General features: G+C 59.5%; 1 protein-coding gene across 1 annotated transcript; it reads left to right on the top strand.

Moving 5' to 3' along the window:
• The first annotated feature begins 1,814 nt into the window (after positions 1–1,814).
• Positions 1,815–24,349, top strand: NPDC1 (neural proliferation, differentiation and control 1). The gene is given in 9 exon segments (XM_027703412.1): positions 1,815–1,949; positions 15,244–15,387; positions 19,650–19,757; positions 19,882–20,055; positions 20,173–20,239; positions 21,204–21,373; positions 21,376–21,499; positions 21,732–21,828; positions 22,780–24,349. Coding segments are annotated over 9 exon segments (1,059 nt in total). The 5' UTR covers positions 1,815–1,852; the 3' UTR covers positions 22,858–24,349.
• Positions 24,350–27,913: the final 3,564 nt, after the last annotated feature.

Genomic DNA, 27,913 nt, shown 5'->3' with positions numbered 1-27,913 from the left:
GGGGGCATAGCCAAGACATTTGATACCATCTTACATTATGGCCAGGGTGGGGAAAGGGACTGTCTCACTTCTGAGAAGAAGGGACATGGTTTCCAGTCAGGAGCAAGTGTGATGGAGCAGTCCGGGTGGGGTGCTGCCAGCTGTGGTCACAACACATTGCATTGGGTCAGGCTCTGTGAGCCTTTTGCATGTAAATCACCCTTCTTTTTTTTTGTACACTTTGGTTATTAATATTGTTATTGTTCAGTTTCTTATCTCATTGCTGTTTCCAGTAAATTCTTATCTCAACCTCTGATTTTCACCTTTTTGTGTCTCCAGTTCTCAACTCCATCCCCGAAGCAGGAAGGGGGAGGGGAAGAGAGGAGGAACAGGAGCAAAGGGCTGAGGAAATTAAGGAATAAAGAAAATTTAAGAGATAACTATTCCGCTGCAGATGACACAGATGGCCTCTGCCATGCTGTCACTCATCTCTGCCAGCACCTTCCTGCTCAGCCATGGTGGCAGCGGCAATTCCTGCCAGAGCTGAGCCTGGTGTCCCTGGCACGCCGCACTCCAGCGGCTCGCTCTCGGCATTCCTTGGGCAGGCTTGGAGCAGGCTGACAGCCTGCCAGGGCACCACTGATGCCGTAACAGAGCTCCCGCTGCGAGCGTGTCGGCTGGGGCTGAGCCCAACCCTGTGGCACAGCAGTGGCAGTGGGAACCCCTCCTCTGAGAATCAGGCAGCACATGTCAGCCAGCAGGATCCCGGACAGAAAGTCCCATCCAGCATCGTGTCATCATGTTTGTGCCAAGGCCTCAGATCTGTGCCTGGATGGGGCCAGAGATCAGACGCTGAGATTTTGCAGAGCTGTCTGCCTTGGCATTCCCTGACTCCAGGGGGGAAAACCTCAGGCAGCCTGGGAACTCTGCAGCACATAGAGACACTGGGGATGACAACCTGGTATCCTTGCTGGACATGGCTGTTGGCATGACTAGAGTGTCCATGTGGCATCCCTGGGGCTGGCAGCTGCAAGGGCACATCTCCACCAAGGCCCCACTGTCCTGCAGCCAGATGGGACATCCTGAAATTAATTCAGGATGTGGGAAGAGGTTTTGCAAGGGAGTTTGCCCTGTAGTGACCTAGAGATGTTCCTCTAACTGGGAAGGGAGGGGGTGGTTTGGTCATACACAACTCTAACCAAGGCCAGTGGCTGCGGCTGAGGTCTGACAAACTCAGCACTCACAGCCGGGTGCTACAGCTGTGGAGCAGGCAGGGCTATGACAACTCCTGCCACCAGCCCAAGCATTACCCCAGCAGCAACATGACCCACAGGTGGGATTTCCCAGTCCCTCATCCCCAGCATAGAATCACAGACTGCTTTGGGTGGAAAGGGACCTTTCAAGGCCATGTAGTCCAATTCCCCTGCCATGGGTAGGGACACCTTCCACTAGACCAGACTGCTCAGACCCTCGTCCAACCTGCCCTTGAACACTTCCAGGGATGGGGCAGCCACAACTTCTCTGGGCAACCTGGGCCAGTGTCTCACTACACTCACAGCCAAGAGTTGCTTCCCAATATCCCATCTAACCCTGCCCTCTGGCAGTGGGAAGCCATTCCCCCTTGTCCTGTTCCTCCAGGCCCTTGTCTCAAGTCCCTCTCCAGCTCTCTTGGAGCCCGTTTAGGTACTGGAAGGGGCTCTCAGGTCTCCCTTTGGGATCGGTGATGCCGGGGCGGCCCCACCAGCGGAGCAGCAGGAGAGGGCGGGGCTTTTGGAGAGGGGGCGTGGCCCAAGGGAAGGGCAGGGCCCCGCCCCCCGCCGGCCCCGCCCCCTCCCGCAGCCGCGCGGCCCCGCGCCCGCCGTGCCCGTGGACGATGGTGGCGGCCCGGGGCGCTGCCGCCCGCCGCGGAGCGCTGCTGCTGCTGCTGCTCGCCGCCCTCGGATCCTGCCCTTTGCACCTCGTCCGTGCCGGTGAGTGCCTCTCCGTTCCCCCGCCAACCTGCGTCCATGCCCTCTCGCTGCCCCCGCGGATGCTCGTGTTCCCTCCCACGACGAACCCTGGTGCGGTTCCCCCCCCCTTCCTCCACCATTATTCCCACTCCCACGACGGATCAGCATCCGTGGGTGCTCATGTTCCTGGGTGGAAGCAAGGTAGGAAATGCCCCCCCCACGTAGCGCCACTGGGGTTTCTCACAGCCCTCAGCGCTCCCTGGGGACGGGCAGCGCCGCACCGTCACCCTCCTGCCCGCTGCTTCAGGCGGGGACCTGGCAGCGGCTGGCACCGGCGCAGGGCTGGTCCCCAGCAGCTGTTTGGGGGAGCTGGAGGGACCCTGAGATGTTGGCGGGGGGCAGGAGGGAACCACAGATATGGATCCTGAAGTGGGGAGACAGCATGGAGTCATGGGAGCGGCCCACAGGAAGCACCTTTATTGGCAGGAAAAAATACTAAAAAAAACCACAAAAAAACCATCAAAACAAAGGAAAAACCAATAAAGGTGCTGCTGTGAGCGAGCCATCCAGGGGAGCTGCCGGGAGGGCTGCTCGGGAGGGAGCCCTGTTTGCCCACCTGCCCCATCGCCCTGGGAGCGGCTGCAGCATTGCCCCGCGGGGCTGCTCCGGTGATGGTGACATTTCTGCTCTCTGCTGGGGCAGAAGGAATGGGTGAAATTCGCTCCCTCCCCACAGCACCACCCTCAGCCGCCCTGCTTGTCTACTGAAGCATTGTTTTGGGGCGTTCAGGTTTGATTTGTTTGAGTTTCTGGGTCTGAGTTAGGGCATTTCCCCTCCCGGGGGGTCTGGCACTGGTTATGCTCCGTGTCCTCTCGCTCTGTGCCCACTGCTGGGGTGTGCAGGGCTGCGATGGGCATAAACACCACCCCAAAAACCCCACCCGGTCCTGAGCGTTGCTGCCTGCGGGGAAGGCTGGGGCTGCCCACCACTCCCACACCGGGGAGGCGCGGTGTCCCGGCCTGTGGTACGGCCTGTCTCGGGCAGGTGCTTTCTGCCTCGCTGGCGCAGGAGCCGGGAAGGGCCTCCTGGCTCCCGGCATTGTTTGCGGATCCGATATTGTTTCCTTGAGCTGGCTCCCGGCGGGGCAGGCGCTGGGCAGGCGGACGCCGGGCAGGCAGCCTGCTGTCAGCTGGGGCCCAGGCGGCCTCGCCGTGCTCCCGCCTGCTCTGAGGGACAGCGGGAAGGTGCAATAATTGTTAAATCTCCCAGTGGATCAAAACATCCAGATGCTTCCATGCTGGGACATTGGAGGTAGACGTAGGGATGCTCCTGCACTCCGCCTCTTCCCACGAGCCAAGGCTGGGGTGGCCCAGCCAGGGGTACTGCTGACGCAGGAAGGAGACCCGGGCAGCTCCAGTGCAGCCCTCAGTGATCCGGCACAGTCTCTGCTGCTCTCAAATTTAAGGGGTTGGTGTGGGATCATCGGGCCTGGCAGTGCTGCTGGGGTGCGGTCCCTCGAGGGGCTGGTGGAGTGGCTGTGCCTGGGGGCTGTCTAGGGGGATAGTTTCCCCTTCTCCTCCTTTCCCAGCCTTGCAGGTGCTGCTGGAGGTGAGACAAGCGTGAGGGGCCTGGCTCTGCAGCAGCAACCTGCTCCAGCACTGGGATATCGCACGCTCTCGGCACATGAGGGGTTGGGATTTTCGGCTCAACCTCTTTGCCCCGTGAGATGCTGGGGCATCTCGTCTTTGAGCTTTTCCTGATGGCAGCATCCCATTGCCGGGAGGTCGAGGTTGTGCAGCATATGGCAGTGGGAAGCTCCAGGTGGGTTTCTCCTAGAGATGTCTAGAGAAACATCCCTGGGATGCTGGACAGGGAAAGGAGTCACTGTCCTGCCTCCACTACCTTCCTCACTGAGCACAGTGGGGCACAGGAAGCGTTGACTGTTTCTTCCCACTTTATAATTGCCCTTTCTGGGTGGGTGGGGCAGAGCTTGGCTTTCTCTGAGGACAGCTGTGAGGTGGAGGTGGCAGGGCCAGGGGCAGCTCCCGCCTGTGGTGTGCTGGTGAAGCTGGCTTCTGAAGGGCAAGGAGACAGTGGGGGAGAAAGTCCTGGACCACCATACCCTAGTCCTCCTGCCTCTGTGGCTTCATCAAAGCTTTTTCAGGTGGGGGTTGGCATCTCCTCTTCCTTGTCCAGCACTGTGATCCAGAGCCCCTGCAGCAGATGCCATCTCCCAGGACGCAGCTGCACATGGCACGGTGACATCCTCATCTTGCCGTGGGCCTGATCTGAGCTGGAGGAAGGGCAGCAGTGCTTTGGAGGTACTGCAGGTTGGTTTAGGTTTGCTTGCTGCTCCTCAACTGTTTTTCTCCCACGTGTCCCTATCCAGTGCACCTGGCTTTGGGCAGGGCCCTGGCCTCGCCTCATTTTCTGGCTTCATTTCCTGGAACTTGAGTGAGAGCCAGACTGCTCCCCCCTTCCTAAGTAATTGAGTTGACAAGTTTTATCTATTATTATTATTATAAAAAGAAATGTTTTACAAATGTGATGGTGGGCTAGAACCCCATCTTTTAATAATCCTGAACCTCCTGGCCCCACTGCAACAGTCAGCACTTCACATCCCAAACATCCAGAGAAGCTACTCAGCACAGCCCAAGTGGTTCTTTCCAGTCCAAGTGACCCATTTGGCCGCATGTGACCTGCCAACTCCACATTGCTGCTCCTTCTTGTGCTGCTCTGCTGGGATGCAGCTGGGGGAACATGGATGCTGGTGCTGATACCAACTGCCCCAGCTCTGTGATGGTGCAGGGACTGCTCAAGGTCCCCAGCTGGGCACGGCAAGGCAGGAGCCATCCCCTGGGAAGTTCCCATGGCTCAGCCTGTGGGTGAGATTGTCCATCTCTTGGCTTTTCCTTTGCCTGCTTGGCCATTGCTGCACTGGGGAGGCGTGAGGGGCACAGTGGCTCCACAGACCCCCGTGCTGACCATTGAAGCTGGGACAGCTGTTGGGAGCAAGGCAGCAGGGCTGGTGCTGCGTCTGTGGTGCTTGCAAGGGCCTGGCTGCCCTGCCGAGCTCCCTGGGGCTCTACCCAGTGGGTGAGCAAGGGGTGGTCTCTGAGCGCCCCAACATCCTGCGGATTGGTCTGCAGAAAGCAGCCCCAGCTTTTTCTTGAGGCACAGTGAAGATTGTCCAAGTCCCCCCGGGAGTGGTTGGCAGTGGTGGGCAGTTGTTCTGCTCAGCCACTCCATCCCTTTGAGCCCCTCATGGCTGCATGTCAGGGTGTCCTCTGCCACGCTGGTGCAGACCAAGTGTTGCCCCACACTGCAGCTGGGGTGCTGCTCCCCTGGGAGCTGTGTGCCGCTCTCAAGTTTAATTTTCCATGCAGTTCTATTCTTGGAGATAATGTCCCCACCTTGTTCTCTAGGGTTACATTTGCTGAGCTGGCCCCTTTCTGTGGGAAAGGAGCTCTGGTGGGGGCTAGGTGTGGGGGAGCTGGGACATGGGGCACAGGCATCCCATGGGGCTCTGCAGGCCAGTACCCATGCCAGGGACCTGGGCAGGGCTCCCTCCACAGGCCTGAGGAGGGTGAATGGGTGGAAAGAGGCTCCTAATACCTGTGATCCCAATTGCAGAATCAGCATCAAGGAAGAGTTTATGGAAGAGACAGGGTGAAAGTCCCTCATCCCTTTCACTGCAGCTGGCTGGGGACCCACAAACCCATGTGCATCTCAGCCATGCCTTGTGGGTGCTGGTGCAGGGAGAGCTGGAGCTTGGGCAGGGTGACTGAGGTCCTGGAGCCTGGGTCATGTGTAGGGTCAGGTCCTTTGGACATGCATTTTCCCTGGCAGCTCTGGAGGTGGGTCCCTCACCTCAAGGACCCCCCAGTCCCCAGGGGTGCTTGGGTTCTCCCCACAGCATAGAGGAAAGACACACTGGGGACATTTGCCTGAGAAGTCTCTTCTGGGCCATGGGGGTATTAAGGGAGGTAATCGGCTTAGCCCTGACAGGCGCTTCCGGGCGGGAGCGAGGACAGGGGGGTGACAGTATGATCAGGACACTGGGGACAGGGAGGTTGGTGGTGGGTGCTGGAGACTAGAGGGGTGATGGGGATGTTTGGGATAGGAGGGGTGTTGGGGGTATCAGGGGTGACAGTGTAGCAGGGGCAATGGGAACTGGAAGGGTCATGGGATGGACAGTGTGCTGGGCACAGGAAGAGATGTGTGGCTACACTGGGGACAGGAGGGGTCAGTGCATGGTGGGGACAGTGGGAATGGGAAGGTTGATGGCGGCTGCTGGGGGAAAGAATGTCAATGTGGTGATGGGGATGTTGTGGACAGGAGGGGTGGTGGGGGTGCCCGGAGACAGGAGGGGTGATGGGATGACCTCTCCTCAGGTACATAGTGCTGGGTCCCTGGGCGCAGGGTACAGTACCTGCCATCAGTCTCATCCCTCCATTAATTCCACAAAAACAGTACCCCGGTGCTTGGTCCCCACAGGAAGTTCTGAATCTACTCAGGGGACAGTGGCTCCCCTGGGCTGGCCGCCCTCCCAAAACCCCAGGGCCTGGCCCCAGCGCCACTGCCAATACTGGGGCGTCTCCCTTCCGTGCCTGGATGTTACCCAGCGCTGCTGCCACAGAGTGACCAGTGCTCCGAATGGCAGCTGCAGGCCTGTAATTAGCCACTTTGTGAGCTAATGAGAATTGCAACGGGAAGAAACTGGCCGTTAAGTGCCTGGAGCGCGCTTTGAATTGAAGGAAGGAAACACAGCTGGAGCAGGTCCAGGTCCCTGCCTTATCCTATCCTGGAGCACCACGGGCTGGCAGCTGCCCCTCTTAACCCGTGCACGCCATGGTGCGTGCTGGGGCCCCTCCTGCACGGATGGAGGACGGCAAAGCCTTTGTGGGGGGAGATTTGCTCTTTGGGTGGGAACCCATCTCTCTAGATGGGTGACATGAGAGGTGACATATCAGCTGAGGGTTGGCAGGGACTATGGCTCATGGTGAGACAGGGGTCCCCCTGGGATCCTGGCCCCTCTTCCCTTCCTGTAGAAAGGAGATTGTGCTGGAGGTGGAGACAGGAGGTATGGAAGGTACAGCTCTCCAGTGCATCCATAACACCTATGGGTGCTGCCTGGGCTTGGCTGGGGGTCAGCAGTGGAGCGTTCCTGGGGAGCTCACAGCTCTTGTGTGCAGGAGGAGCAGCTCTGCCGCGGGGATTTCATCATCTCACATCTGTTGGGGATTATTTCCCAGCCACCTGCTAAATCAGGAGAGAGGGCAGCCCTGGTGAGCTGCTGTAATGTGACCCATCCTATGGCCATCCTTCCTGGCTAGGATGGAGAGGGTTTCTCTGAGCTGGCTCTTCCTATGGGGCATAAACCCCCAAATCTCCGGGTCCAGCTCTTTCAGCACCATCTACAGTCCTTTTCCAGGAGCCCTGGGATGCTGCATTCACCAGCACCCCTGGAATGCAACTGTGCATCCTGTGGACCCCAGTTTCTGGGTTGATGGGGCCTCTCAGTTTCTGGGCTCTGCCCCATGGGACATGATGACCTCACAGGTCTTTATCACTGGCAGTGGCTTAGTCAGCGCCATCGCAGCCACGGCTGCAGCCCCAGTTGGGTGGGGAGCTGTGGCCCCTGTGTTTCCACCTGCCTCTGACCTTGCGTGTCCACTGGCACATGGTGCCCTCCCGGGGTGTCCTTGCCAGCCTCGTTCCAAAGGCTGTTGTTCCACTGGCTGTTCCTACAGCCATAAAGGTCAGCCCCTATGAGCCCAGTAGCCATGAGTAAGGGGCTGTGTCCCCAGACACCTGTTTCAGGGTGATGGGCTAGTGGGAGCACCAGGGCTGGTGTCAGGCAAGGAGTGGACGAGAGGAGCTGGGCAGACAGGCAGACTCCCCAACCTGACCAAACTGCCTCCAATCTCCAAGGGTGTTGCATCAGCAAAATCATGCCAGTGCCTCTTTCTCAAAGGCTGCAGGATGTCTCCAGTGACAGCGTGGGCCGCAGCGGGGGGGTGGGATGGCTTTGACTTTGCCAAAGAGCATCTGGCATAGGTGGGCACAGTGGTGCTGCTCCTCTGGGCGGGTATTTCCAGCCCGGCAGTGGGATCACGTGGGAGCCTATGGCTGCTCACAGATGGCTGAGATGTGCTGAGCTGTGCTGGCCCCTGGCCTGGCAGCTCCTCATATGCATGGGCTGCCCTCTCACCTCTCTGCTGTCAGCAGTGGCTCCACAGGGAGAGCTTGCCTGAGGCTGCGTCTCTGCTGTGGCTCACTGGACAGGTGGGCATCCTTGAGGTGGTGCCCTGCTGATGGGCCAGTGCCCAGGAATGCCAAGAGGAAAGAGCTGGACCCCAGTCCTTCTCTCCAGACTGCTCAGCGCTTCAGGTGGGTCCATGGTGCCAGGGCTGCCCATTCCCTGCCATGCCAGCACAGCAAGGGTCCAGCACCATGCTCTGCTGCCCATTGTGGTGTCTCAGAGCACCCCAGGGATGCAAGGAGGGGTCCCCATGCCAGTGCTTGCTCTGCACCATGGCCCTGGCCACCAGCTGCTTCACCTGTGGCATGGTGCCAAACCTGCCCAATAAAAAGGGAATTAAAGAACCCCACCTCTGCCCCAACCCCAGCCCCGATGGGCTCAGGGCAGGTGTGAAGCCTGCTGGTTTTTACTTCAGCAAAACCTGATAAACAAGACCTGAAGTGAGTGGTTCAAAGAGCAGCCAGGTGCATTATGGAATGGGGTGGCACCAGGAGCAGCCTGGGGTCCCTGACACGGGTGGATGTGCAGTCAGCGAAGCAGAGCCAGCAGCAAGTTTGGGCGGGCAGCCCCAGGGAAGTGGCATGTGGCACCTGGTTTGCCTTTTGCTCCTTTTTTTATTATTTCTTCTCTTCCTGAATATCTGAAGCCACTTGTGGCTGGAGACCCCCTGGCACAGTGGGGCACAGGGGGGTGCAGTGGTGCACGTCCTGGATGTAGAACAGCCTCTGCGGGCCTGGAGCTGGGGCTGGCAGCACCCAAGGGTGTTGGAGCTGAGGTACCAGGGGGTCTCACTTGGCTTGATGCCCCCCTCACCTGCCACAGGCAAGGAGGGCCACATCTTCTGCTGCCTCCTGGCTCTGCCCAGTCCCTGCTGGTGTCTGGATCCATAGGTTGCTGGAGCTGTTTCCATCCGTCCGGGTGCCGTCTCCCCTTCCCACAGCCCTACCACTCCAGTCCTTCACCTTGCATGGCAGGCAGGCTGCCAGGGCAGGGAACAGGCATTTTTCTGGCCATTTAGGGAATTTGAGCAGTTATGACACAAAATCCCATTCCCTCAGCCTGGTGGAGACTACTTGGTACTGCCCCAGCCTAGGATCACAGGAGCAACTTGGGATTTCAGAGTGCTTGTAAATGGAGTCTCCCCTAGAGCAGGGGCAGGCTCAGGGAGAACACCGGTGGTTGGGAGGTGATGCACTTGGGGATGCCAAGGGTTTGGCATCTGCTCACCTCTGCGGAAGCCTCACTCAGCCCTCCTGTCCCCCTCTTTCCCCTTGGCATTGAACCTGGAGCAGGACAAGGCTCTGGAAGCCCGTTGTGATGCCCTCAGGGCTGCAGAAGATTGTGCACCTGTGCTGCCTGTATTCCAGGGCTCCATGCTGGTGGCCCCAAAGCAGCAGCAGCAGCAGGGTGGGTGTGGGTTGAGTGCTGATGGGGCCATTTCCCATCATTCCTGGATGTTGCTGGTGGGAGCGTTCCCTCCCTGGGAGCAGGGTGCAGCGAGGTGTTTGCTGTACAGGGAGGGAGAATGCTGCCATGGGGTCCCTGTGGAGGTTCCCTTGTCCTCCAGTCTGCAGCATGGGCCTGCTGACACTGTCCCTTGGCCATGACAGAAGCTGTGCCGGAGATTGTCTCTGCTGACTGAGCCAGATCTCAGTGCCCACCAGCTGCAGCTGGGAGCCAAGATGGCCCCGATGGCCTTGGGGATGGGAGTTGGTGGCATGTGGCCTCTGCCTGACCAAATCTGCTGAAACACAAAGCAATCACTTCCAGCTGCTCCCTCTTGGTGGCATGGCATGGGCCAGCGCTGCTGCAGGATGCAGGGCCAGACTGGTGGCCCTGGCTGTGCCACATGCCCCATCCCCAGCAGTGACATTATGTGGCCAGCGTCCCCCCACTCCCAGCTTGCAGGGTCAGCATTGCAGAGAGCCCTGCTCCACTGCCTCCACACGTGGGAGGGGGCTCGACTGCTGCATTTTCAGGGGCAGGAGCACAGAGGTGATGTGAGCAGCTGCTGGCAGTGGTGGGGCTCCCATGGGGGCTGCCTGAGCAGTGGTGCCAGCTGTGCCCAGGAGCGGGGATTGCTCCAGGACTGCAGCCCAGCCACCAGCGTGGTGTCTGACCTGCAGTCGTGGTGTAACCCCTGTGGTCAGGGCGTGTCACCCGTGGCCACTGTGTGCGAAAGGAGTGGTGCCAGGGCTTGGTACCCCAAGCATCCAGCCTGCCATTGGCTGTGTTAGTGTAGCTGTCAGCAGTCACGCGTGACCACCTGGCTCGCCTGGGGGGGCCACACCCCTGGGCACAGGCAGTGGAGCTGGGGTGTTGGGGTGCCTCAGCAACCCTTGTTCCTACCTGCTGCTGGACAGGCTGTGGGCAGGGGGAAGTGAGACCTCAGGGGCTGGAGTATGGTGGGGAGCATCACATCAGCCTGCCTGCCCGATGCCTGCCTGTCTGCCTGCCCAAGGCCTGCTCCAGAGCACTCCTTCAGTGCCAGGAGCAATTTGTAGAGCCAGGAGGGAGCCCCAGACAGTGCCAGCTGGCAGAGGAATTGCTGGGAGGGCCAGCAGGCTGCAGGCAGGGCCCGCAGCAGCTCCCACATCACCTGGCTGGAGGAGGAGGAGGAGGAAGAGGAGGAGGAGTGACCTTGGAGTGGAGCTGGCAGACACAACATCACTGCAGGCCCCATGGGGGTTGTTTTCGCTGCCGGGGCTCTGTCATAACCTCACCATGGTCCTTCCTCAGTCACAGTCATGCGCTAGTGTGCAGGGCCTCAACACGCGAGGGAGACCTGCATCCCTGTTCCCCAGACACCCCAATATACCCCCATGCCCTGGCTCAGTGCCCATGTCCCACCAGGGGCATATCCTGCTGCCATAGGGGCGCTGGACCCCAGTGGTCCCGGGCAGGTTGCTCTGGTGGGCAGGTGTTGCTGGTGCAGGGATTGTGAGCACCCACACCAGTGCTCAGCACTACTTAATTGTCTTCTTAGGTTCACTTTTATTTCTCTATCTGCGGCAGTGATGCAGCGAGGGCAGTCCCTGCTTCCCGGCCACCCAGGTGTCCTCCTCGGGTTTATTTTTGTTTCTTTTTCACCTGTATGTTTTGGCACGAGTGTGGAAGAGCTGCTTCACCCAGGCTGTGACTGCCAGCGGCTCCATGCCCTGCCCCAGGCACCCCCTGTCACAAGCATTCTGCTGTCCCCGAGTCCCACCCCGGGTGCCCAGCATGGCTCTCCCCAGGGTGGGCCCTTGGGGATGGGGGATTGTGCTCAGCTTTCCCCCATGGATAACACATCCAGGGGTCATGGACACACACCTTGCAGTTCACACACCCGCATTTCCTCCTGGGCACGGGTCTGTTCCTACTTACATGTGTCCCTTGCTTGTGCCCACCCACTGTCTGTGCTGGCTGCAGGGTGTCTTGTGCACCTGCTGCCCTTGGGTTCAGCTGCTGTCTGGGATCCTGCCTGCAGGGAGTCACTCACCTCCTCCAGCACTGGCAGCTCGGCACAGCCCTCATCTTGGTTTAAGGGGTTACCCCAGTTGTGCTGGGCTGGGCTTGCTGCCCACCTGTACAGGAGCTGTGCGCCATGGCAGGGCAGTGACAGCAGCTGGAGCATCCTCCTCCTCCCAGCACCCCATGTCATTGCTCACTCCTCTGGTCTGTACCATCCTGCCAGCAGGTCCGTGCTGCCCTTGCATCCCTGTCCCTCAGGATCCCAGCCTGAGTCTCTCCTGACCATCCCACCTGTGGGCTGGCCTTGCTGGGCTGCACTGATGCCAAGCAGGGGGCATGGTTGGGGTGGGGGCATCCCAAATTCTCCCAGATTCGACAGCAGCCCCACAGCTGCAGAGGCAAGATGGGGCAACTGCAGCGGGTATGCTGGTACAGGGGGGTGGCATGGTGGTGACATGGCCACAGCTGGGTGTAATTGGGACCCGTGTGCTGTGCCAGTCCCATTACCCACCTTTGGGTAGGTATTCAGGAGGGGGAACCCATGCCCAGGGCACTGGGGAGCCAAGGGGTGGTGGGAAGGGTCGGGTACACCCCAACACGGGAGCTGGACCCCACCACCTGCCTGCTTGAGAATGGACAGATGGTACCTAACCCCCCAGGGCATGTGTGGGTGTGCAGGGCTGGGGCAGCATGGGGGGGCATGGTGTGACAACCCCCCAGGGTGACAGTGGTCAGGGTGGAGATGCCCCTGTGGCGCCTGGGTTCTGGCACACACGGCACTCAGTCCCTGTCACATAGCATGACATTGAGGTGCCCACTCCCACCAGCACAGGGCTCTCACTGCTGGGCTTTGAGGTGGGCTTAGAGAGTGGCAAAGCCCCATGGGCCCCCTCAGCCCACGGGGTGCCCACGCAGTGATGCCAGCTCACCATCCACTGACTGGTGACACATGGGGAGCTCTGAATTGCAGCCTGTGACAGCTGGGCAAGCACAGCTCATTCCTCAAACAGAGATAACAGCCTTCGCTGGGATCCAGCCTGGGCTTTATTTATTTACCTGGTTGCTGGACTCTGGCTTGGGGCTTGTGCTCTGGCTTGTGCCCCCATAACCCCTCCCACTCCCCAAGGTGGCTCTGAGGGTGTTGTCAAGGTCTGGCACTGCAGGGTGACCCATGCTGGGGTGGCTTACTCCACCAGTCACCAGCTTTTGGCAGCACCTGTTTTGGGGGAAGTGTTTGCATGAGCCTGTGGCACAGGCTCTCTGGTGTCCCCCCCCCCGTGATCCACGGGGCTGTGGCATGTCCCCAGCCTGGGGCTGTGCAGTGCCACATCTTGTTCCTGCCCCTCATTTTTAAACGGAGCGGCCTTGAGAGTAACCCCAGAGAGGTGCAGCCAGTAACCAAGTCCAATTTCTGTGCTTTAACACCTGATTATTTTCCCATTAAGCACTAATTGCCCCCCAGCCACCTGGCCGAGGCCCACGGCAACTCCAGGGAGCAAACCCGGCTCCCACGGGCAGGGTGGGCTCTGCCTCCCACCACGAGCGAACACCCTCCAGCTTGCTGTGCCTGGTGTGGGGTTCAGCCAGCCCTAAAATTGCAGCTGCTGCAGGAGGAACCTCTACAGTGAGGGCAGCTCTGCCCCTGACACTGCCAGCCGGGAGGGGAAGTGATGAGTGCCTCGGGGGATACAGTGGGGAGCAGGCTGGGGGCCATTAGTAGGGGTTGCACCCTCTGGTGAGCAGTTTGATGGTGAAATATGGCCATGCAGAGGGACGGGTTGCTGTGGGAGGCATATCCCACACATCTGGCTTTGGGGTGACATCCCTCCTGTGCCCTTGCCGGGGGAGCAGAACTGTTATGATTCATGTCTTGGCAGTTCCATCTTGTTCCAGGACTCTCCAGTGTGCACAGGCTGCTGCCTCCCTCACCCCTGGTGTGCTGCAGTGATGGGGATCAGGACAGCCCCCAGCATTGGGGTGCCCCTCCTCGTGGGGTGCTCAGTGCCAGGGCTGCCCCCCAGTGTTGCCATCCCCAGGATGCAGGACAGGCAGATGGCAGGTGTGTTGCTGGTGCCAGTGTGGGTGGCAAGGGCTGGCTTGGGGTGCGTGGGCTGGTGCTGGAAGCAGCTCCTGCCGTGACTCATCACCAGCCCGGGGGCGGCCAGCCTGGCCCTGCTCCCGGTGCAGCCCCACAGCCCTGCTCCCTACCCAGTGCTACCTGCAGGAACACTGTGGGCATGGCCATGCGTGGCAAGGTGAGGGGCAGGGTAGGGCAGCTGTGTGCTGTGCCCCCATCCAGCAGCTCTGCCTCCCATCCAAATGTGCTCCCTATTCAGCTGCACCTCTTGTTCAGCTGCATTCCTCCTCCAGCTGTGCCCCTTCCAGCTGCACACTCCCATCCAGCTGTGCCGTCATCTTTGCCTCACATCCAGCTCTGCTCCCCATCCAGCTGTCCCCCAATCCAGCTCTGCCTCCCATCCAGCTGTGCCCAGCCTGAGTGCTGGGCATACTGAGGGTCACCTGGTTCCGCACTGCCACCAGCTTGTGAGGGAGGGACACTCATGCTCATGCTGTGGCAGGACCAGCAGTGTCTCCATCAAAACCAGGCCCCCAGCATGTCTCTGCAGCCCCCCACTGAAGGTGACACCTGAAGCCTGGCCCTGTGTGTCACTGTCCTGTCTGGTCACAGTTCCTCCCTCCAGCTCTGCACATGGTTTGCCACCATCACCCGATCCAGGACTCAGCTTTGTATAGGACACGAAGACTCTGTGTCCCCCCAGGAGGTCTCGCTGGCCTGAGCCTGCCTGGGGTGATGAACCAGGGTGCTCCCAGCCATGACAGCGCTGCCATGGTGTGATGGGTCAGGTGAGGTGGAGCATGGGAGGCTCATGCCTGTTCCCAGGGAGTGGAGGTGCCCCGGAGCTGACATGGACATGAGACACCCCATGACACTGCGAGGGAGGTTTGGGGTGCAGTGCTGGGAAGGGCTGGCTCCCGCTGCTTCCCCTGGGCAATGCCGAAGGGATGGGATCCTAATTGCCAGTGCTAGCACTGACCTGTCACAGCCCTACTGAGGCTTTGGGGGGTTGATTTGGACTTTTGGTTTGACAGTCACCACACGAGCTTCAGTCTGTGCTGGTTGGATTTCAGGTCCCTGTGTGGGGCAGGCTGGGGTGGGAGACCCTGGTCACTGCCAGATCTGTGGGGCTCAGAGTGTCCTGTAGCACATCCTACCATGAGATGGTGACAACCCTGGGGCTGGAGACCTGTGTGGGAGTATGGATACTGGCTGCTATTCCCTGGGGCAGCAAACTTTGCAGGTCATGGGATCACAGACTATCTCGTGTTGGAAGGGACCCATAAAGATCACCGGGTCCAACTCCTCGGTCGTTAAGCCTGTGGTTAATTGCATCCAGTAATAGCTTTCTGGAGGCAAAGCAGGGCCAAGGGGTGGCTCTGGTGAAGCCCTTCCATACCTGGGAGCTGCAGCGAGAGCATCCCGGGGCAGCTGGATCCCATTCCAAGAGGCCATGGACAGACCTGGAGGCACATTTGACCCCTCTCCTCCTCTTGAGCTCTTTTCTCCTGTCCCCACAGCAGTGTCCTGTCCCCGGAGCCTGGACTGTGCCCTGCAGCGCCGAGAGTTCTGCCCACCGGGGTCAGGTGCCTGTGGGCCCTGCCTGCCCCCCTTCCAGGAGGACGACCACGGCCGCTGTGTCCAGAAGCAGTTCTCACCCAATGGTAGGTGCACCCACTCCACAGCAGTTCCTTCACCCCCTGCCTGCACACCTACCCCTCACCTCTGCAGCTCTGGGAGGTTCTGTGCCTCAGGGCAGCACCCTGCACCATCAGCACCCCATCCTCTGCTCTCTCCTCTCCATGGCAGCCGTATCTCTGTGGGGATGGCTGCTCTGCTCCCTCTCACTCCGCTCACTGCAGCTGAGGGGTGGTTTTGGGGTTGGCAAGGAGCATGTGGACCCCACTCTGCTCCCCATGCATCCTCCTTGGGTGACTGCGTGTGGCCTCGCCAGCACCTCAGGGTCCCAGGACCGCTGGGGACAGGAGGGGCCCAGGTGGCTTCCGGGGCTCTCTGGAGTCTGCCTGGCTGTTCCAGGGTGCAGGCTCTGCAGCAGCAGGGAGGCAGTTTTCAGCACACAGAGCTGTGACTTGTGCTGACCCTGTGGTCGAGACAAATGGGTGCCCACGGCCTCACCCACCCCGGGGCTGAGTTGAGACATTGGCCTGTAGTTCAGGGCTGCTGCCTCCTCCTTGAGTGATGCCCGGCATCTGTGCCAGGAGAGCTGGAGTCGGCAGCGCCAGGCAGGACTGTGCCTGCCTGCACACTGGGGTACCAAAGGCTGTGCAGGGTATTATTCCTGGCTCCTTTCCGGAGGGATATGAGGGGCTGTGACAGCCTGGGTGGCTGCACTGTGCCAGTGGGGAGAGAGACAGGCAGCATCCTGGGAGCAGCAGCCCATGGTCACCCATCCCACTGCTGCCCCAGTTCAGCTGCAAAGACAGTGCCAGGCACAGGCATTTTTTAGCATGACCCTCAACTCTTCATGATGCTTGGAAAGCTGTGGCAGAGCTGTCCCTGCCCCCTTGTCAGGGGGTTTTATGTTCGACACACAGGTGAATTAAGACCGTAATTAGTGCTCCACACAATTATTTTTCCTATAACTATAGTGGAGCAGCCTCTGTGTTTGGGGCAGAGGCCAGGACTGGCCATGCCCTTGGGCTGCTCCTGGTGTGTTCTGCTGGAGACCATCTGGATGCAAGGTGACAGCTCTGGAGCACCTCTGAACCACCTCCTGCTGCAGAGCATATTAGCATCTCTCTCCCAACCTGCCCTTCTCCATCTGCTCTTTGCTCCCACCGGCCCCAAAAGCCTCCTGCTAAGGGGGGTGCCAAGTCCTGGGGAGCTTCCAAAAACATGCAGGGTGGCTTGCCCTGTGCCAGGCAGGATGGAGAAGTGCTAGTCACTGACCCAGAGAGACAGCTCCCCTTGTATTTGAGTTCCATGCAGACGTGGAGGGGTCCTCTGGATTTTAGGGGATTGCTTTATGTTCTTGAGCATGTTCGGGGTCCTGTCGGGGGGCAGCCAGAGCTGCTCTTTGCCCACAGCTCAGCCTGGGTGGGCACATGGGGGATGGCAGAGCCCAGCATGCCTTTAGTGCCGTTCCTTGTGGCAGGAGCATCAACCTGTAAATCAGAAGGGAGACCCCAAAGTGAGGCCCTTTGGCTGAAATGGGAGTGATGGCTGGAGGGGGTGAGAGGGGATGGCACAGGGATGGGGTCCAGGCTTGGCATTTGACAGCAATCAGGGGTCCATCACCCCTGCCATGGGCTCCTTATCCACAAGTATCAAATGGCTTTGGCAGTTGTGTATGTTTTATTTTTTAATATGAAGTCTTGGGAGCAAATTCCCCTCTCAAAAGGGCTGCACATGCACTGGCATCTCCATAGCAACCCAGCTCCTTTCTAAAGAATGCGGCCACAGTTGTATCTTCACCCGGAGAGATGTAGGACCACGGTACCATCCTCTGAGGACCCACCCTGGGAGGATAGTGACCATCTGGGTCTCTCCCATCCCCATTCTATTGTTCCATGCAATGCCACTAGCTCGTGGCAGCAAAAGTGTGGGTACTGGGGTAAATGAGAAAGGGGGATCCCCTCCCAAATCCTCTATTTTAGCATCCTGAGGATGCCCAGCTCCTCTTGACGGGGAGGCACCAATTTTTTTTTTCCATGAGGGCTTTTACATCCTGCCTGTACCTTGATCTGGCAGCAGCACTGGAGAAGGTTGCAAGGATGAGGAGGGGCTGTGATAGCTGCATTTTGGGGGGGATGCAAGGCAAACAGAGGGGACTGCTGTGGCTCAAGGATGCCTAACCCTTTAAAGGGAGTGCCCCTTTGATGCATGGTTAGGGATACTTGAGCCACTTGCAACTGCTACTGATGCTGATACCGGGATCTCAGCTGCTGCCAGATCCCTGGCAGGAGCTGGGGATCCTCTCCCAAGAGCAGCTTTTTGGGGTAAAAAGCATCATTTGGGATCTCAAGAGCGATGCATGTGAGTGGTGTGTTCCTGCCATTGGTGGCAGTGGGGGTGTCTCGGCATACCCGGCACAGACAGCATCAGCACAGAGGTGAGATGGGATGCACAGAATCTCGGTGCAGTGCATCCTACAAGCTGGCTGCCTGCACGTGGCTGGTGCTGTCTTGCGCAGGGTCTGAGCCCCCCAAAATCCCATGCACATCACAGTGCTGCATGTGTCTGTGCTGGGATGGGTTTGAGTGATGTGCTTTGGGCTGGTGGGTCCCATCCCTGCTTCCGTTTGACCAGCATAGAGACCCACCAGGCTGCAGGAAGCACTTGGGAAAAGGGGATCTCAGCTCACATATAGGGGGGTTCCCCCTTTCCCATTTGCCAGGCTGCTGGCACCAAGGAGGGTGTCAGCCATCCTGGGGCAGGACTATAGAAATCAATGGATTTGTGCCCTCCTGTGGACACTGTCAGCCTCAAATTTCCTCTGCCCGGGGCAGAAGTCACACTTGTCTCTCCTTGGTCCCTGCTGTCCCCAAACCAACACGGTAACTGGTGAACACACCTCGATGTGTGTTCCAGGGTTGAGCCCTGAGGAGGGAGAAGCCCCGAGGAGGGGCCGGAGGCAGAGGGGAGGGGCTGCGGGGCTCTGCTCCATCCTGGCTGTGCTGTTCTGCTGCAGGCGGCAGTGGGACCTACCATGAGAGGGCACCTGCTCCCTGCACAAGCCCTGCCTCCACCTCTGAGTGCCCTGTGCATGTCCTGTGTGTTCTGTGTGCCCTGTCCCTGCCCTGCGTGCACCCTGCCTGTCCTGTTCCTCCACAGCACGCCCAACCCACTGCAGCATCTCTGCTCCTCCTGTTCCTGGGACAGTCAGGCAGGAATTGGAGCTCAGCCTGACCCCCTGTTCCCTGTAGCAGCTCAGGGCAAGTGTCTCACCTGGGAATCAAGCTGCCGGTACCATCTTGCCTTTGTATGTCTGGATTTATCCTCCAGGGCTTTCCACCTGAATATGGGCAGAGGGAACAGGGATAGGGATGGGGATTGGGGATGTCTCCTGCCTTTGAAATTGAGATTAATCCTGTTAAAAGCAGTGGTGAGTGTCAGAACTGGACTCTGCTCAGTGAGCCTGAGAAGAGCAGCTCCATTCCTGCTCCACACTGTCACCCTGTGAGTGGGCAACTCCAGGCTAGAGTGGGGGTCCTGCCCATGCCTGATGCCACAGGAGCCCTCTGAGGGTTGGATGTCCCTGGTGAGCACTGTGCGTGAGATGCCACCCATGAGATGCTAGGCCAGCCCCTGGGGATACAGGGTGCTCCTTGCTGCATGGGGCACCCCTACTCCCTTCCCAAAGGGGCTGCATCCTATCAGGCAGAAATCAGCCCCTCTGCTGGAGCGAGGGCTCCTACACTCTGTTGGACAGCCCAGCTGAGCCCTGCTCTGGGGTGGCTCCAGGGCCCCTGGGCTGTAAAGAACAATTTGGGGTGAAAACCAGTGTTCAGGTGTCCCCTGCCTGGGACTCACCCTGCTGGAGCTGCCCCTCACCCCTGCAGCAGAGGGGCAGCCGTGGGGTGTCTGTCCTGGTCCAGCTCCCATCTCTCCACACTCGGGCTACTGTGTGGCCCTAGGGGCAGGGACATGAAGCATGTCCTGCACAGCAGGTGCTGGCACCCTGCCTGCTTTCACAGGATCTGCAGGACTTGCTGCCTCTGTCACAGGGGCAGACGCTGTTGCTCCTTCAGCCTCCAGCATTGGTGGGATGAAAATCCCTCCAAAAGCAGCAAGGACACACAAGGGTCCCAGGTCCCAGCTTTGGGAGGGCTGCATCTGAGGGGGCTCAGACTCACCACCACCTGTGTCTGCTGGAGCTGGGATGCAAGCCCCTTCCTGAGGGGGTTTGGGGTGGGCACACGGCTGCACCCTGCAGTGCCCACCTCATGCCCACGCTCTCCCGCAGGACGGACCTCCATTCCCAGCTTGGAGGCAGAAATTGATTTTCTGGCAGATGTGCTGGCCAGGCAAGAGGCTCCTCACCACCACCTTGTACAGGATGGCAGACCCAGGAGTAAGTGCTCTCTCCCTACTCCCAGTGGTGCCAGGGACCCCATGGCAGCCAGATCCTGCACCCCAGGCTGGTTTGCCCTCCAGAGCTGCCCGGCAGCTGCTCACAGCTCTGCCTTCTCCTGCAGCCACGCTGGTGCCCAACGGCAGCAGACAGCGCCTGGCCAGCGGGCTGAGAGAGGGGCGACTGCAGCGAGGTCCCACCGGCACCGCAGCAGCCGCCACCCTCCCCACCACTGCCACGGTCCGGAAGAACCCAGTGGAGGCATCCCCCATCCCTGCAAATGACAACGTGGTGCTCGGTGAGACCCCAGGGACTTGTGGGAAGGGGTTTCACACCCTCACCAAGGAAGCATGGGCTGGTGGCATCATGCCACTGGCTCATCTGCTGTCCCTTGGTGTCCCCTCTGCCTCCGCAGGGCTGATCGTGGTGTGCACAGTGGCCGGGATCTCGGCGCTGATTGTGGCAGCCGTCTGCTGGTGCAGGTGAGCCAGGGTTGCCAATGCCAACCAGTCCCTTGCCTTGGTGTCCCTGTGCCCTGGACAGTGTATTCCCATGCTTCCCAGGCATGAGGGGTTGGAGGAGAGGCAATAGCTGCCCTTGCCAGTCCCCCCCAGCCATGGTGTCTGCTGGCCAGGGTGGGAGGACAGTGGTGAGACATCCCCATGCCAGATGCAGGCTCCTGGGAGTTGGTGGCACCTGTTGTGGGCATCGCTGTGGCACTGGGTGCTCACACTCCCAGCACGTTGGTGCCTCGTGCCCAGGCCCCATGGGATAGAGGTGGCTATGTGTGGGGGTGCCATGCCTGTCATGGGTGCCATCTCAGGGAACAGGGATGTGAGTGGGAGAACTGAACCCCTCTGACAGTCACTGGCTCATGAATGGAGTCGTCTGCTCCCATCCCTCCCAACGTCCACTAGGATGGACTAGAGAAGTCATTGTCCATCGTGCTGGGCACTGGTGAGGCCCCTTGAATCCTGGGGTCAGTTTTGGGCCCCTCACGACAAAGGAGCTGGAGCGTGTCCAGAGAAGGACAGTGGAGCTGTGGAAGGGTCTGGAGCACAAGTCTCATGAGGAGTGGGGGAGGGGGGAGGGGCTCAGCCTGGAGAAAAGGCAGCCTTCTCACTTTCTATGTCCCTGACATAGGAACCAGGTGGGGGTTGGGCTCTTCTGCCAGGTAACAAGTGACAGGACAAGAGGAAATGACCTCAGGTTGTGTCAGGGAGGTTTAGGGTGGATATTAGAAAGGGTGGTCAGGCACTGGAACAGGCCTGCTCAAGGAGGTGGTGGAGTCACCATCCCTGAAAATGTTCAAAAAACGTGGATGTGGCACTTGGGGACGTGGTTTAGTGATGAACTTGGCAGTGCTGAGTTTCTGATGGACTTGATGACTTTAGAGGGCTTTTCCAACCTTAGTGATTCCATGATTTCAATTCCCCTCCCCGGCAGGCTGCAGAAGGAGGTCAGGCTGGCACAGAAAGCAGACTACTCGACCCAGCGAGTGGCCAGCCCCCTGCCCTACGACAAGATCTCGGTAAGGCACGTCCCTCCCTGTGGGGTTTTTGGTGCTCTGCTGGAGGGATTCCCACATGGTGTAGGCCCCCCACCAGCCAGGCTGGGCACTGCAGAGCCTGGCCTCCACAGCTGTTCCTGCTCTCTCTGCAGCCCGGGGACAAGACGCTGGCTCAGAGCGCCCAGATGTACCACTACCAGCACCAAAAGCAGCAGATGATCTCCCTGGAGAAGTAAGCAACCCATCAGCAGACAGCGTGTCCTGCCATTAACTGGGGTGCCCCTAATCATCCCCCTGGGCTTCACCCCCTCTCTACATTCTCTCTCTTTAAGATGAGACTGGATGTGGCACTTAGTGCCATGGTCTGGTAACCACGGCGGTAGTAGATCAAGGGTTGGACTTGATGATCTCAGAGGTCCTTTCCAACCCCTCCGATTCTATGATTCTGTGATTCTCCCCCACAGGCATAAAGAGGAGCCCAAGCTGCCGGACTCTGCATCCTCTGATGAGGAGAATGAGGATGGAGACTTCACCGTGTACGAGTGCCCCGGGCTGGCTCCGGTACGTGGGCGCAGGGGAGCTGGGGGTCCCTGGGGGTCCCTGTGCATGTAGGGGGAGTCCAGCATGTGCCTGGGATGTGCAGTTTCTTGTAAGGACCTTTTTCCACATGTTCTTCATCAAACCTTGAGGTAGTCCAACCCCTCTGCTCCCTCTCATTGGAGCTCTCCAGTGGGCAGGAGTGCATGTTCTGGCACAAGGCTTTTCCCTGGGAGCAGAGAGCCAGAGCAGCCCTTGGCACATCTGACCCACCTTCCCTGTGGTGCCAGGGACGCGGTCACCTCAGGCTTCTGAGCACCAGGACTGGAGGGGCTCGTCCTAGTGCCGCCCCAGCGGCTGGAGCATGGACCTGTGATCCCTCAAAGCCAGGAATGTCCTCCCTGGCTGGCAGGGGACCCCGGGGAAGGACACCTCCTAACAGCCCTGGGTACAAAGAGCACAAAGGGCTGGTGAGAGGCCTTTCACATGGTAATAGCTGCGGAGCCCGGCCATCAGGGCCCAGATGGAGGGTCATCATTGGGTCTTTACAGGCCCATTAAAGGGCATTTGATGGCAGGGAGGCAGGCAGTCTGGACTAGGCACCCCATTCCTGCTGGGGGGCCGTCCTGGGGTCCCCCGTCTGAGCAAGGAGCCCTATTCCTGCCAGCCAGCCTGGGAATGCTGTCCTGCCAGCCCAGCTGTGGGGTCCCATTCCACCTGGGACCTTGGGTTTTACACATTACCCCACCCCAGCACCCCCAGCCCCATCTGGCAGGGAAGCAGCACCTTTTCAGGAGTGATGAGGGTCCTGGTGTGTGTCACTCCATCGCAGTCCACTAGGTCACTCCCCTCCTCCCTCGTCCCTGCCGCGTTGGGGTTCAGACCCAAACCCCTTTGAATGGGGCAGCTGAACCCCAACTGTTTTCTGACCTCCTGACTTTTCCTTTTCCCATCCCACTTCCTCCACCACGGCAGACTGGAGAAATGGAAGTGAGGAACCCGCTGTTTGACGACTCCTCCTTACACCCCTCCAATCCCAAGTCGCACCAGTAACACCCCTCCAGACTCCTGCACCCGAGCTCGCTACAGACTGTGCCTGCAGCCAGGGCCCGGCGGGGCGGCCGTGCCGGAGGGGCACCCACAGCCGGGCCAAGGGCCGCAGACCTCGCGCTGCCAGACTGTTCGACGCCTGCCCAATAAACACCCACTAACAGCTATGGGAGCGGGGATCGCCCCGTTTCCAGCGTCCTTGTCCTCTTTGCTGCTGTGATCGCGTCCCTGCCTTGCCCTTTGCTCACCGCCCTCGGGGACATGCCAGCCCTACACGTGGGGGGTGGCTGCTGCTTTGGCACAGAAACTGGGGGGTCTGCGGCACTGTCTCTTTGCAGCTGGCTTTAAGGAGGGGGCTGCTGCCCTGACTGCAGCTAGGCTGATGTGCAGCAGCTGGGAAAGGGATATGGAGGGAGGGTTAGAAAGCAGGAGAGGGCCAGAAGGGCTGGGCATGCTCGTGTCTGGCATCAGGGCTGCCAGCCTGCCCAGAGCCCCTCTACCAGGGATGGAGCCTTTCCCTGGAGCAAGTGGCATCACTAAGGGCTTCGGTGCCCATTCTGCCCCCTCCTTCCCAGCCTGGGCAGCCCCTGGCAGCAGGGTAGTGCTCTGGGAGCCAATGGCAGGAGCAGGAGTGGCTCAAGCAGGTGCTGGCATCACTCCCCAGGATGCTCCTTCAGGTGCTGCCCCGGGGTGCAGACAGTCCCAGTGCCACTGTGGCCTGGGAGCCCACGCCAGGCGGTATTGGCAGAGGATGAGCTTTCTCTTACCCCAGGCCTTGGTGGGGTGAAAACTCAGAAAAGGGGTTCAGGATTTTGTTTTTAAGCCTATGTGGCTGTAGGGGAGGAAGGAGCAGGACTGGAGGGAGCAGAGGTGGCTGGGAGGGGTAGCCAAGGGTGGAGCCCACGCCCTGGCAGCATCCCTGTGGAGTCTGGCACTGCGCACTCTCCAGGCATCCCTCCGTGGCAGGAGACAGTCTCCACTGCTCCATCTCAGGCACCTCCTGGGCCTCAGACACCCCCTGCACCCCTCTCTTACCAGTGTCCAGGCCCACCAGCCCTCACCAACATGTCCCTGCTCAGAGCCCAGTGCTGCTCCCCAAAGCCTCCCGGGTGCATTGGCCATGACCCTCCAGCAGAAGGCCCAGGATTTGAGTTACTTTTCACAGATGTGGCTTCATGCCCAGACCCTGTTGTGGTCTGTCATGACCACAGGTGACCTGTTGCATGGGGGTGACCTCTTGCACTCATGGAAGCCATTGCACGCTCAGGCAGACACAGGCAGGGACGTGCCAGTGACATGGTGGTGGCATGGGACCGTTACTGTCCCTGTCCCTGGTGGGGTGCCTGACAGAGGCTGTCACAGCACAGATTCTGTCCCCATGTCCTGTGCTGCCCCTCCCCATGGGCTGCTGCCCCTCTCCCCACACCTCTCATTGTTGTTGTATGAATTGTAGTTATTTTAAAAGATTTTATTAAAAGACCGTGTTTGAGACCCATGTGAGTGTGTGGTGTGGGACCCACGGCTCGGGGGGCTCCTCTCGAAGCGGGGTGGGTCAAGGAGACAGGGGAGGGAGCATGCTGTGAGTCCCCCAGCCCCAAACCTTCTTTGGGGAATAGCGAATAGCCATCCTGCTCATGCAGCTGGAGGAGCCTTTAAACCTTTCGGAAGGGTTTTCCCACACACGGAAAGAACTGAGAGTTTATTTTCTCAGTGTTTGCCAGGAGAGGTTTCCCCAGCGAAGAGTCGGGTGGGAGCCCCCGCACCCAGCCCTGAAGCACCGAGCACCCATCCTCCCCTCCGCCCCTCGCTCCCAGGGACCTTCGCACCTCGGGAATGGCAGATAAGGGCTATCGCGTCCCCGCATTGTGTGCAGCCGAGCTCCTTTGATCACCCCCCATCAGGCTGATACCATCTCTCCTGGTTTCGGCAGCCGGAGGTGGGTGCTGACTCACCGCCAAAGCACCCAGCCGGGATGCTTCTCTCACCGGTTCTCCAGCTGCAGCCGTGGGTGACGCGCACCCCAAATAACCCGAGACCCCCCAGGGCTCAATCCTGGGGAAACACAGCCTGCCACCCCCTCTCCCGAGGTCCCCAAATTTGTCCTTCCTTTGTTCTCAGAGCTCACCAATCTCTCAGAGCACATCCAGACTTTTTGGGAAGTTCTAGCTTGGAGTAAAACCTGTCTGTTCCTCCTGGGAAGACCCCCAGGCACAACAGTTGCAGGAGCCCTGTATCCCCTGGGAATCTGCATCCCCACAACATGTGCCAGCACAGAAGGATCATTTGTCCAGGGCCATGGGCACCTGTGCTGCAGACATCCCAGGACACCCTGGGGCTGGGTGCAGGGTCCATGCTCAGGCCCCTCAGTTTTCCCAGCTGTAACACAGCAGAGAGGACCCACTGGTGTGTTCCGGCAGTGTGGTGGTGAGGGTGTGACTGTAATGAAAGCCCAGGGTCTTTGTAAAGAGGCTCTGGGATTTTCCCCTCAGACGGGTTTGGAAGAACCGACTCCAACCTGCCCACCCAGGCCAGCTGCAGCCCAGCAAGCTGCACTGACAGGGAGCAGGTCAGTGTTCCTGCAGAAATGGGGCTTCTGGAGCTGAACCACCTGCCCACCCTTCCCTTGAAGGTCCTAGGGTGACCCCTTCATCATGGGACCCTGACCCAGCATGTGCAGGGCTGCAGCCCCCTGAGGTGTGATTGCCTTCAGTGGGCAACTCAGGGGGACCCAGCACAGGGCTTCTCCATCACCTGCCACAGGAAAGGGTAGGCTGACCATGAATAAAACATCATCTCTGGTCATCCACTCTCTTAAAATCTTGTCCCCAAGCCACACCAGTGCCACACCAGTACGCGGAGCAAAGGGAGATGCATCTCTGCCCCCCCCATCCCGCCTGCTGCCATCTCAGTGAGCCAGAAGAACAGATGCCTTTCTTTCTGTTCCCCTTTTCCTAATAGGATCTCATTGATCCCTAGCTGCCTTAGACCACAGAGCCTGGCCAAGCCTGGAGCACCAGCAGGTTCAGCCATGCGGTGATGGAAGGATGCATCCATCCTTCTCCTCTGGATAAGGCAGAGGAGACAGTTGGCCACTGGTGCTCAGTGACCCCACACAATAACCAGGCAGCTCACACAGCTCCCCCAAAATCACCCCATTGAAATGTAGGGGGGGACACACACACCAAGAAACCCCACTGACTCCCTCCACATCCCCCAGCTAAAACCATCACCGCCACAATGGGCCTCGCTCCTACAAAGGGACCGGTTCAAAGTCAACGTCTCCCTTCCCCTCCGTCTGTATATGAAAGGAGCAGGAATGCGTTTGAGGAGGGGGGGTAGGCAGGGCTGGGAGGCTTCCTGGGGGGATGGAGAGAAAGAGCAGGTTGGCAGGAGGAGGGGGTCCAGCCCGGGAACAATAAATCAAAGGAAAGGGGAGTTACTGCCCGGTCAAGGAGCTTCTGAAACCCTGGGCCACAGCAGGAGTCCGGGAGGAGCAGGGCTGATGGCTGCCATCAGGGTCCCGCAGAGAGATTTCCTCTGCCCGCTGGCAGTGGGGTAGGCAGTGGGCAGCGGGCAGCAGCAGGCAGGCCTGCCTGCACAGCACTGGGTCCAGCATTCCGGGCAGCACAGCCCAGGGTCCAGGTCACCCCTGGGCACGACCGAATTCAGTCCCTGATCAGGAAGGTGCCTCACCAGCTCTGGACATTAGGCCTCCCAGGTCCTGCAGCCACAGGGCTCAGTAAAGGGTACGCAACCCCACTGACAGGGTTTTTAGCACCATCCGTTCATTTTCCTGGGGCTTCCCTCCCTCCCGGAGCAGCCTGACACAACCAGGTTGGGCAGCCTGATGTCCTGCCAGGAGTCAGAAAGAGACATTCATTCCAGTTCATCCATTTGGCCACTTTTTTTTTCCTTCTAAGAATATCATTAGGAGGGTTAGCTGTTGAACTTCCCCCAATATGCAGCAGTGCCAGGGGCTGCTGCTGGCACCGTGGATACCAGTCCTTGAATGCCAGTCCCTGCATGTCAGTCCCTGGGTACCAGTCCCTTGGTGCCAGTTCCTGGATGCCAGACCCCGAGCACCAGTCCCTGTGTGCCAGCAGTAGATATGAGGCTTGGGGTGCCAGTCCCTGGGTGCCAGCCGTCTTGGGAGCCAAAGCAAGTGTTTCATAACCAGCACTCAAGCGCCTGCCCCTAGTTCCCCTCACAGCCTCATCCCCATCCCGCCGCGGGGGAGGCTGTTCCAGCCTATCTCCTCGGCATATCTCCAGTGCGAGACAGCAGCAGCTCCCGGTAATCCGGGTTAATAAACAGGCAGCAGTGTCGGGACCACTGTCAGCAGCAGAGTTGCTCCTTGCCCTGCTCCAGCTGGGGTCAGGGGGTGCCAGCAGTGGGGTCACACCTCACCCTGCTCCAGCTGGATTCAAGGAGCGCCCACACCACTGGTGTCTGCCCACACACAGGAGCTGGCATCAGGTATATCCAGAGGCTGATGTGATGGCAGTGCTGGGATCAGGGAAGTTCCCAGTGCTGAGCCAGGAGGGAAGTAAGGGGGAAAAGCCTAGAGCTGCCCCCAAAAGTGCCATTGTGAAGGGCGGTGCGAGGGGAAAGTCCTTTAGAGAAAATATGGAGCATGCTCCATTGTGGAGCCAGTGGAGCCAACAGCTTGGGCTGCAATTCCCTCCCTGGCAGCACACCCTGAGCTCTGGGGTCTCAGGCTCAGACATGCTCCTCCACACCACAACTTTTCTCTGCAGAAAGAGGAAGAGGAGAGGGACAGTGAGAGTGTGAAAGGTCTAGGGAGACCCAGCTCTGTCCATGCTCGCCATGGAGCCACAAGGCTCAGTCGATAAGACCAGGCATCAAGAGGGGCAAGAGGTGATGGCCAAGCTCTGGGCCATCCCTGCTGCTGCACGATGGCACTGGCATCCTGGGACCTGTCCACCGTCCTGGGGACAAGGAGCTGTTGCGGGCAGGTGGGCTGCCCTCACATCAGCCCTTGGCCACCGTTCATGACGCCGCAGCTCCCCAAAGCCATCCCTTTCCCTGCCCAGGCCCC

The sequence above is a fragment of the Neopelma chrysocephalum genome, unplaced genomic scaffold (assembly GCF_003984885.1).
Source record: "Neopelma chrysocephalum unplaced genomic scaffold, ASM398488v2 Primary Assembly neopelma1_226, whole genome shotgun sequence".
In the NCBI taxonomy this organism is placed as follows: Eukaryota; Metazoa; Chordata; class Aves; order Passeriformes; family Pipridae; genus Neopelma; species Neopelma chrysocephalum.
The sequence above is the reverse complement of the archived record's forward strand: the minus strand, read 5'-3'. Positions and strand labels throughout refer to the sequence as shown.